The sequence below is a fragment of the Rana temporaria genome, chromosome 4, assembly GCF_905171775.1.
Source record: "Rana temporaria chromosome 4, aRanTem1.1, whole genome shotgun sequence".
In the NCBI taxonomy this organism is placed as follows: domain Eukaryota; kingdom Metazoa; phylum Chordata; class Amphibia; order Anura; family Ranidae; genus Rana; species Rana temporaria.
The window spans coordinates 264341798-264352683 of NC_053492.1; the positions used below are offsets into that span (position 1 = coordinate 264341798).

At 40.6% G+C, this 10886-nt stretch overlaps 1 protein-coding gene across 4 annotated transcripts in view; it reads left to right on the plus strand.

Annotated features, from left to right (window-relative positions):
• Positions 1–10886, plus strand: part of FIG4 (FIG4 phosphoinositide 5-phosphatase) — a 432686-nt gene that overhangs the window by 35606 nt on the left and 386194 nt on the right. For all 4 annotated transcript variants that reach the window (XM_040350224.1, XM_040350227.1, XM_040350225.1 and 1 more), the window contains one exon: positions 1033–1141. In XM_040350224.1, coding sequence (XP_040206158.1) covers positions 1079–1141 — 63 coding nt within the window. In that variant the 5' untranslated portion in view covers positions 1033–1078. The remainder of the gene's footprint in view (positions 1–1032; positions 1142–10886) is intronic.

The following is a 10886-nucleotide window of genomic DNA, read 5'->3' on the forward strand; positions in this document are numbered from 1 at the left end:
ACAGTGCGGAAGTTCCCCAATTGCGTAGCATTTGTCGCTCCTTTCCTGTTGTATTTCTTGGACAAAGACGTCTAGTGCAGAAAGAAAACTATTCTGTACTCTAAGGCCTCATGCACTCTGGACATTTTTACAGCAGTTTTTGGCAGTTTTTTCTACAGTCATTAAACTCCATTTTATCCTGTGTTCATGCACACATAGGCTGTTGTCAGCAGTTTTGAGCAGTAAACAAAAAAAACTAGTGGGTTCTGAGAGACTTTTTTCAGCTGTAAAAATGCTCCAATGCTGATAAACGCTCAAATGTCGCTCACCAGCATTTTGTAACATTTTTGAGCCATTGAAAATGAAGAAAAAAAAGTTGGAAAACGCAGAAAAGCGCTAATAAAAGTAAAAAAAGCTATTGCAGAATCATTGAAAAACTCTATGCAAAGCTGCTGCCTTTTTATGTTGGTTTAACGTCCAGTGTGCATGAGGCCTAAATATCAACCCTTTTTTCCCTAAATTTCCTTGTAACCTTTGATATAGTTAAATATCTCCAACTCCCATGTAGCTCTTATATTCCTGTTATAATATTGCTGTACAGCATTCTACAGTACTGTGCTATCTGTTTTAAAATATACTGTAACTAAAAACTTAACATTTTTTTCCTCGCTTTGGATAGAGTGGTGATGGATCAGAACGGCTGTCAGTTTCTATTGCTGGCTATGCCCATGGGAATGATTTGTCCTGTTTAGTTACCACTAAGAGTAAAAGTGAAAGAATCACACATTTTGGGTTGTCCCCAGAACAGTACTAGAGGGGCAATCTTCCAATGGAGACACTCGTTCTGGTGACAATTCTTTAGAGAGATTTCCTCTACATTCCTGTAATGGCTATGGGACATGAAGTGATCCTGTATATACCCAATGGGACACAGATGGCAAAAAACTGAAGGGGTAACCAACCCCCAAAATAATAAAAAAAAAGTTTACGTCTACTTTAAAGTTTTATAGTTTTGTTGCTCCCTACTTAATATATATCTATTTTTTATTTTAGATAAAAGACCTCTGCAATCTATGAGCTAAACAAGAGAATCGTCACAATGCCACCTGCTGCTCCTCTAATAAGTGGTATTCAAAAGCTGATACTTTATGAGACGAGAGCGGTGAGTAACTATATACTTGGTTTTATTACTGTTTACTTATTTAAGTGTTACAATTGCCTGTTATAAGTTTTAGCTTACGTCTTGAATGTTACCAAAGTGAATTGGGAACTATTTTACACTGGTAAATGTAAAACTATGATTCTTGAACTAGGTATCAAACTCCAGTGTTTTGGGGAAAAGGAAAGTTTTAAAACCTTTTTTTTTCCAATTCATACTTTTCTGTAGCTAGTAGTTGGTTAAAGATGAATTCTAGGGGGGGTGGGTAGGGATGTCTGTATGGGGTGAGGTTGTGAGTGGGTGTGTGTGGCTGTGTGTGATTGGTGGGGTACGCTCGGTTGGGCTTCTAACCGTTATTTCCACTGTTTGTTGTTTTCTATGACCGAGGGGCAAATTTGGCCCTATTAGGGTGCCCCCGTAGAGTATTGTCCCTCCGTTGAGGGGATGGGGTGTTTAATCTCAGGGAGGGGTAAAAGTTTATTGTGTAGGACTGTTTGACCTGTGTGTCATTCTATGGCGATACTGTAACAACAATTGTGCATTACTATTTGTTGAAGGTGCCTGCAGAAAATCAATAAAACATTTAAAAAAAAAAAAAAAAGATGAATTCTAGGTATGAATATTTTTATGCATGTTGTAGTTACACTGGCCCGGCTTGAACCAATATAACTATGTACAATACTATACCTGACTGATGGAAATTGCTGAACTAGACACTGCTACTTCAGTGATTGCTTCCTGGTCCTGTGCTGAGCAACTGACCTGCTGCATTCTGGACATGAGGTCAGCTGCTCAGCATAGGAACCGTTGAGAAAATGCTTTGCATTTTCTAAATCGGGGGTTTCCATACTTTTCAAGCAAAGGGCCAGTTTACTGTCTTTCGGGGGGGAGGGGGGGCAGATTCTAACCAATGGGGGTAGAAAATGCCCCAGGGCTGAGCATCAGTGAGAATAAACATGGCCCCAGTGTTGGTGGGCAGTAGGAGGAGGAATAGTGCTCCATCATTGCTATTGGTGCAATAAATAGTGCCCCATTGTTGGTGTCATTGGGAGGAATAGTGCCTCATATCGTTGGGAGCAATTCAGCCCCAAGGGCCGGATAAAAACTAACAAAGGGCAACATCCGGCCCTTGGGCCGCAGTTTGGAGGCCCCTGTTTTAAATGAATGCAGAGCATTCTTTGGGCGAGGTGGAGAGGCAGGATGGGGACATCACAAACGGCAACCAGGAGCTTGGTATGAATTTTTACAGCAAGTGATTGGAAACTTGGAAGGTGTGGCTACTCCTCTTCCCACTGCCCAATAATAGAGTGAATTTCAGTAGGGCCTCCACAATTAATCGATTATGAAATTAAGCGATTACTATGTTCGTAATCAATCGGCCAGCAACATAATGAGGATAAAAAATTGGCTTAGAGTACCAAAAGAGCAAATCGCTACTGTAAATATTACTTTCACTGTCCCACAGTAAAAAACGAACCCCTTATATTTGCTCTTTTTGTACTAATTTAAGTTTTTTGAACCCCATTATGTTAAACATCTCAGGCCTGGGTCACACCTCTGTTTTTTTTTTTTTTGCAGAAACACGCAACAGTTCATTTAAAACACCCATGATTTTTTCAGCTGGTGCGTGTTTGGAGAGGGCAAGGTGCCATTTTGTTTTTTTGGTTCAATATACTTCAATGGAGAAGCTGCAGAAAAGCATGTAATGAGTTTATGAATATGATCTCTTGTTACAGGAGATCAAGGAGCGCCCATGGCTTGTAACCCAGCCTGGGGTCTCTGCTATGCATCGAACCTCTGCAGTGATTGTGTTTGTTTCGTATGAGGACAATCAATGGGTCCCCATATAAGAACAAAGGCTTTTACAGTACATAGTATAAAACCTTTTTAAATGATAGTTTTTAAAAGACAAATTGACACTTAGACTTTAGTGAATATAAACAGCAATAAGATAATCAAGCCGGCTGACTCAATAGCAGCCCGTTGCTTCCGGGACTTGGGTACATGTGGTGACGTCAGCTCGTCGCTCCCTCCAATATACGCTTATTGTTTTTTATTTTATTTAGTTCTACCTTTTTTTATGGTAAAAAAATAAATAAAATATGTATTGGCCTAAACTGAGAAAAAAATTGTTTTTTTTAAAAAATAAGGATATTATAGCAAGAAGTACAAAATATAGCTTTTTTGATTTTAGGATAGCGTAAGGGAGGTTTATAACCCCGTGAGATTTTTTTCAACATCTGTGTTCCATTCCAATGATTTTTTGTTTTCCCCTGACTTTCTATCCCATAGCCAAACAGGAAGGGAGTTTTTTTTTTTTTTTTTAATAAATATTGATTTGGATTTCACTTCAGCTTATATACCAACCTCAATGTACTGTTTCATTGGGCAAATATGTGGCAAATGAGGTTTAAAGTGATTGTAAAAGATCACCTTGTAAATCATTCAGTTTAAAATTGAAATGAAAGGCAAAACATGATTGTATAAATAAACATTATAAATTTTTATTTATTTTTGTCATCTCTCCCTCTATTCTCACCTATAAGAGCTGGGGGAGGAGAAGCAGCACACGTTGCTTCCCAGTAAAAAACTAAGCAGCAGGGGCATGTTGCTCCATGTCTGATCTTTGGAGGAGACTAGAGGAAAGCAATTGGACTAGCGGGAACACCAGGGATTTCACATAAAGGAAGAAATAGAGAATGGGATACTTTCTCATACAAGTACATGGTATATAGCAGGCACAAATCAGGAATATGTGTTGGGGTAACAAACACTTTAATGTTGATAAATATAAAGTTATGCACTTGGGGGCTAGAAACATGCACAAATCTTGCATACTAGAACAGATATGGGAGTCAATGGTGAAGGATCTGGGTGTCATAATCGGCTTAATAGCATGCAATGCAAAGCTGCAGTTTCCAAAGCTAGCAAAATCCTTTCTTGAATAGTCATGGACTGCAGACATAATTTTGCCCCCTGTGCAAATCATTAGTAAGACCATCTGGAATATGCAGTTCAGTTTTGTGGAATCATTTACAAAACAGATATCGGGCGAACTGGCGAAAGTGCAGGGAAAACAAACTCTTAAGAGGCATGGAGGAGCTTGGCTATGAGGAAAGATTAGAGGAACTGAATTCACTTGATTAGAGGAGATTAAGGGGAATATGATCAACATGTATAAGTGGTCCATATAGTGAACTTAATGTTGCGTTATTCTCTTTAAGATCGAGGACAAGGGGGGCATGCTTTCTCTGGAGGAAAATAAATTTAATCTCCAAATACTGAAAGGCTTCTTTACAATAAGTAATGAAAAAAATACTGCGCTGGTTCAAAAACTAATCGAAGTGAAAGCTGCGACTAAAAAATGTTATACAACATAAACACCAATATACAAAGAAGTCGCGCTAAATATAACTGATAAGATGCACTGAAACCAGCGCAAAGAATGTGAAAACCAAAGTGACATAAACGTGCTGTGAGCAAATTAAATAGTGAATAGGATGACATGGTTGTGGGTATGACCACAATCAACAATGCAGTCCAAAATAATACAGGTGTTAACATTCAATGGTCTCCCAAGGTAAAAACTTTATCCACAAAGGTCCCGGAAAAAGTGATGATGGAAGCACCTCCACCACGATCACACACTGACTCTTACTGGAAATGTACGATCTCTAAATTATAGGAGATCATAAACCGCATAGACCGATGATAGCCTTAAATATTATCGCCAACCCAAGACACTCTCACTGATAAGTTGCCTCAAGCAGTGCGCCAGTAGGAGATATATAAGAGAGGGAACTCGCATAGCATAAAATCCTCGAGTGTTTAATAATAAAGATGTACACTTGCATCAATTCTGTGACATGGAGCATATAAAGCAAGCCGGCCGGCTCCTCTAACGTGCAGCCCGTATCTTCTGGGTCTGATCACTTGACGCTCCATGTCACAGAATTTATGTAAGTGTACATCTTTTTATTAATGAACACTCGAGGATTTTATGCTATGTGTCCTGGGTTGGCGATATTTAAGGCTATCATCGGTCTATGCTGATTATGATCTCCTATAATTTAGAGATCGTACATTTCCGGTAAGAGTCAGTGTGTGATCGTGGTGGAGGTGCTAATATCACTTTTTCCAGGACCTTTGTGGATAAAGTTTTTCACTTGGAAGACCATTGAATGTGAACACCTGTATTTTTTGGATTGCATTGTTGATTGTGGTCATACCCACAACCGTGTCCTATTCACCATTTATTTTGCTCACAGCACGTTTATTTATGTTACTTTGGTTTTCACATTCTTTGCGCTGGTTTCAGTGCATCTTATCAGTTATATTTAGTGCAACTTCTTCTTTACAATAAGAGCTGTGGAATAGACTCCCTCAAGAGGTGGTTCTGGCAAGCTCAGTAGATTGTTTTTAAGAAAGGCTTGGATTATTTCTTAAATGTTCACCCAACTGGATACTAATTTTGGTACACAGGGACACCTGTGCTGTTCAGTGTGGGGAGGAAAGAGGCCTTTTCCCTATTAAAGCTGAATAGGAAAATGGAACCTCTGATTTTTGGAACCCTCCCCCCTCCAGTGTCACATTTGGCACCTTTCAGGGGGAGGGGGGTTGCAGATACCTGTATAATACAAGTATTTTCACCCACTTCTGGGCATGTCACACACAGGAGACAGCGGGGACCAGTGAGCACGCATGTACAGGAAGTTTAGCCGCAATGCTTCACTTCCTGATTCCCTTAGTGGCTCTGGCACTATGATTGGCCGGAGCCGCGATGACATCAGTGACTACACAATCACCTTTACTAATGCCAAGCTCAGTGTGCCTGCGCCGTAGACATTGCTGCAGACTTTTCTGCAAATATCTCCTAAACCGTTTAGGTTTAGGAGCCATTTCTTGTACCTACAGGTAAGCCTTAATCTAGGCTTGTCTGTAGGTAAAAGTAGTCTGTAAGGGATTACAACCACTTTAAGGGTGTATGTGTCTGGCTTCACTGGTGGGCCCCTACAACCAGGAAACCTTTAATGTTTACTTGTGAGATCTTACTTTTGATGAGTGGGAAATTCCCCCATTTATAAACTACTTCAGTACTACTTTAGACAGATATACAATTACACTTATGGTTTCTAATTCTGGTGGCTGGTTTTGAGATTATGTGGCTTTTTTTATCTTTCTGGTTTGAGCCCTATCTGTTGTTCACATGATCAATACCCATTATTAATAATAATAAAAATATTCTTATACACGATTTGTATAGCGGCAACAGTTTATGCAGCGCTTTACAATGTATAGGGAAACACAATTTACAGTACAGTTCAATACAAAAGGTACAGAAGGGCCCTGCTTGTAGAGCTTACATTCTAAAGGGAGGAGGGTGGTACAAAAGGAAATGGCTGCAGAGAATAATTTGATGTGGTACCCATTAGATGCACATGTGACTGGTCTCTGAGGCTGCGTACGTCCTTTCATCCATCCCTTCACACGAGGCATCAAATATCTCATTTGAACTTGGTCCCCGGCAGGATCATCTTGTTTTGTGTGGTGTTTCCATATAGTTGGGTCCACCACAATGAATTTGAAATGAAACAAACAAGTGCTTTAACTGCAGACTTTCAGCTTTATTTTGAGAGTATTTACATCCAAATCAGGTGAGCGGTGTAGGAATTAGTTTGTCTATGTGCCTCTTGCTTTTTAAGTGATCAAAAGTAATGGGACAGATTAACCATCATAAATCAAACTTTCACTTTTTAATACTTGGTTGCAAATCCTTTGCAGTCAATTACAGCCTGAAGTCTGGAACACATAGACATCACCAGACACTGGGTTTCATCCCTGGTGATGCTCTGCCAGCCTCTACTGCAACTGTAGTCAGTTCCTGCTTGTTCTTGGGACATTTTCCCTTCAGTTTTGTCTTCAAGTGAAATGCATACTCAGATTCAGGTCAGGTGATTGACTTGGCCATTGCATAACATTCCACTTTCTGCACTGTGAAGCGCCATCCAATGAGTTCTGAAGCATTTGGCTGAATATGAGCAGATAATGTCTGAAACACTTCAGAATTCATCCTGCTGCTTTTGTCAGTCACATCAATACATACAAGAGAACCAGTTCCATTGGCAGCCATACATGCCCACGCCATGACATTACCACCACCATGCTTCACTGATGAGGTGGTATGCTTTGGATCATGAGCAGTTACTTTCCTTCTCCATACTCTTCCCATCTCACTGGTACAAGTTGATCTTGGTTTCATCTGTCCATAGGATGTTCCAGAACTGTGAAGTCTTTTTTAGATGTTTGGCAAATTCTAATCTGGCTTTCCTGTTTTTGAGGATCACCAATGGTTTACATCTTGTGGTGAACCCTCTGTATTCACTCTGGTGAAATCTTCTCTTGATTGATGACTGACACACATACACCTACCTCCTGGAGAGTGTTCTTGATCTGGCCAACTGTTGTGAAGGGTGTTTTCTTCACCAGGGAAAGAATTTCCGTGGTTTTCTGGGCCTTTTGGTGTTGCTAAGCTCACCGGTGCGTTTTTCTTTTAAGGATGTTCCAAACAGTTGATTTGGCCACACCTAATCTTTCTATCTCTGATGGGTTTGTTCAGCCTAATGATGGCTTGCTTCACTGATAGTGACAGCTCTTTGGATCTAATTTTGAGTGTTGACAGCAACAGATTCCAAATGGAAATAGCACACTTGAAAATTAACTCTGGACCTTTTATCTGCTCCTTGTAAATGGGATGAGGGAATAACACACCTGGCCATAGAACAGCTGAGCAGCCAATTGTCCCATTACTTTTGGTCTCTTAAAAAGTGAGAGGCCCCTCACCTGATTTGGATGTAAATACTCTCAAATTAAAGCTGAAAGTCTGCAGTTAAAGCACATGTTTGTTTCATTTCAAATCCATTGTGGCTTTGTATAGAGCCAAAAAGATTAGAATCGTGTCGATGTTCCAATATTTTTGTACCTGACTGTACTTGGGTTCAAGGTAGGGATCGACCAATATCTTTGGTGCAAATGGATATTGATATTTTGTACAATTTTTTATCACATCTTTTGTGACCGTAAAAGGCATGCGAGGTACCTTATGGAAAGATTGGGGTCTATAAGACCCCAAACCCCTCTGCACTTCAAAGTCTTCAAAACATCAAGATCGTGTTTTTAAACTTTTATTTAAAACTGGCACCTACCCAGTATGTCCTGAGGAAGCTATTACATTTCCCTACATGCAAGCATGGAGGTAATGTTAGATCACACCTTTCCAAACAGATACAATTATTCTATATACATTTTATGAATACAACTCTCACTATAAGGATCAAGATTTTTTTTCTATTGGTTGACCTGGATGGACTTGTGTCCATTTTTCAACCAGACTAACTACTAACTGTCATGGTTATCAGTTAAACTGGAAAGAAAACCAAACAGGTTAACACTTATTTTTTTAAACCATTCTTAAAGCGGGGGTTCACCCTTAAACTTTTTTTTTTAAATATCATCCCATCCAGCATACTTGCGTCAGCTATGTTTTTTTTTTTTTTTTTTCTCGCCGCTGTATTTGCCGTTTAATCGCTCAATTTCGTTTCAGACTCCGGCGGGGAAATAGGCATTCCTATGAAGAGGGGAACATGATTGACGTCCGGCTATGGCGCGTCACGCGTTCCGAAAATGGCTGAAATAGGACTCGGGAGGGAGCTGCGGTGGCTCAACGCGATTGGCACTGCGCTGACAAGCCATTCACCTCTGCAGCTAGGAGTTCGGATCCCGGTCTCGGCTACATGTGAATTGAGTTTGGTGGTCTCAGCCCGGCTCCCGGTGGGTGTGCTATGCGAGGTAAGCCTGCGCTTAGTACGCCCACCCCCCTCCCACAAAAACCACCACACTTACACACGCACTCGAAATTGGGTTAACATGCACGCACTTTGACCACGCGGTCTCTAAAAAGGGAGGCGAAGGACTAACGGGGCTGGTTGAGTGGGCTAATCCTCTCACTCCCTTATAGGGAGTCCCTCTGCCCCGTTGGGCTTCAAAGCGGAGCAGGTAGGGCGGGCTGTGTGGGAGGACCCCCTCACACACCCGCCATTGCCACCCGGGGCATGGAGAAAGGTGGCAGATTGCCTCTGGGGGAGGCCTGCCTACTTCCAACTCCTGCAGTCTGGCTCCTCTCTCGAGTACACGCACAAAATACACTTTAAAAAAAAAAAAAAGAAATAGGACTCGGATATATACGGCGCCTGCGCAGTCAGCTCCTAGTCTGTGTGCAGGCGCCTACTCTGGCTATTTTCGGAAAGCGCGACGCGCCATAGCCAGACGTCAATCATGTTCCTCTCTTCAAAGGAACGCCTACTTTTTTTTTGTGCTATAAGAGACTGAAAAATCTGTGAGAATGCAATTTCCTTCCTTCCTGTTAATTTTTTTTTAGCAAATTAGTAATTTTTCTTACATTTTAGCCAAAATTTATACTGCTACATACCTTAACCTAAATAAATAACCCAAATCAGTGTTTTTGTTCTTTGTGAAAGTTAGCGTCTACAAGCTATGGTGAGTAAAAGGCATGGTGAGTTTTTTTGTAGTTGTAGTAGTTTCCCACAATTTTTTGCAAAATCTAGTTTTTTTTTTTCCCCCACCATCAGTCAATTAGCAGGTCATTTCTTACACAGCATATGCATACCACACATTTTACCCCAAAACATTCTGCTATTCCTCCCAAGTATGGCGATACCACATGTGTGAGACTTTTACAGTGTCGCCACATACAGAGGCCCAACATTCAGGGAGCACCATCAGGCGTTCTGAAGCATAAATTGCACATCGAATTTCCTGACTATTACATTTTTGAAAGCCATGGAGCACCAGGATCATGGAAACGGCCCAAAAATTACCCCATTTTGGAAAGAAAACACCCCAACGTATAATCTGAGGCATTGGTCTGTACGCTCTCCCAGAGTTATCGGGCCGCGCTGTAGCTGTCCAGCTATGGCGCGGTCTTGGCAAGTGATTAATTTACAGCATTTTTTTCACACCTGCCTATGTTTGCACAGTACTGTGTAAAATGTCTATATGGAATAGTGTTGCTATGTGTAGGTGTTGTAAGCATTTGTAGTGGGTAGTTTAATCTAGGGGAAAATAAATTATAAGCTTGACTATGCTTGTTGGCAATTTTCTAATACAGAAAATACCATTTGCTTACTTGATTTTGGTCCCAGAGAGTTATTCCCAAACACACCCATTTCGCAAATTTTATTTGTGTGCAAGGACCAAAAAAGTTGTACCACATAGGTTTCAGAAAGCAAACCTGCCCACAACATGAGGTTAATAGATTGTGAATTACTGAGAACTCACTGATTACTTGTTACCTAGGATTCATCTTCAACTTCATGGAGAGCCACGAGCTTTGTGAAGTCTGAGTGCAGCTCTGACGTAAGATGAGTTAATAGATCAATTGCTTTTTTAGTACTGTGGAAATAATATGGTAACTTTGTTTGTTTATTGACCAAGCCACAGTTAAGGCTCCTACAAAGTTACCAATTACAAAAGCAGTTTATTGTACTCATTACATTGTAGCTTGTCAAGTAGGGTGACTTTGTTTCTTATGTGTCGTGGTCAGCCTTCTGTTGCATTGTATAAGGCTGGATTCACACCTATGCATTTTTAGTGCTTTTTGCATTTTGCAGATTTGCACTACAGATTGTGTTCCGTAGGAAACCATGTTAAATGGACTGCAGTGCAAAATGCA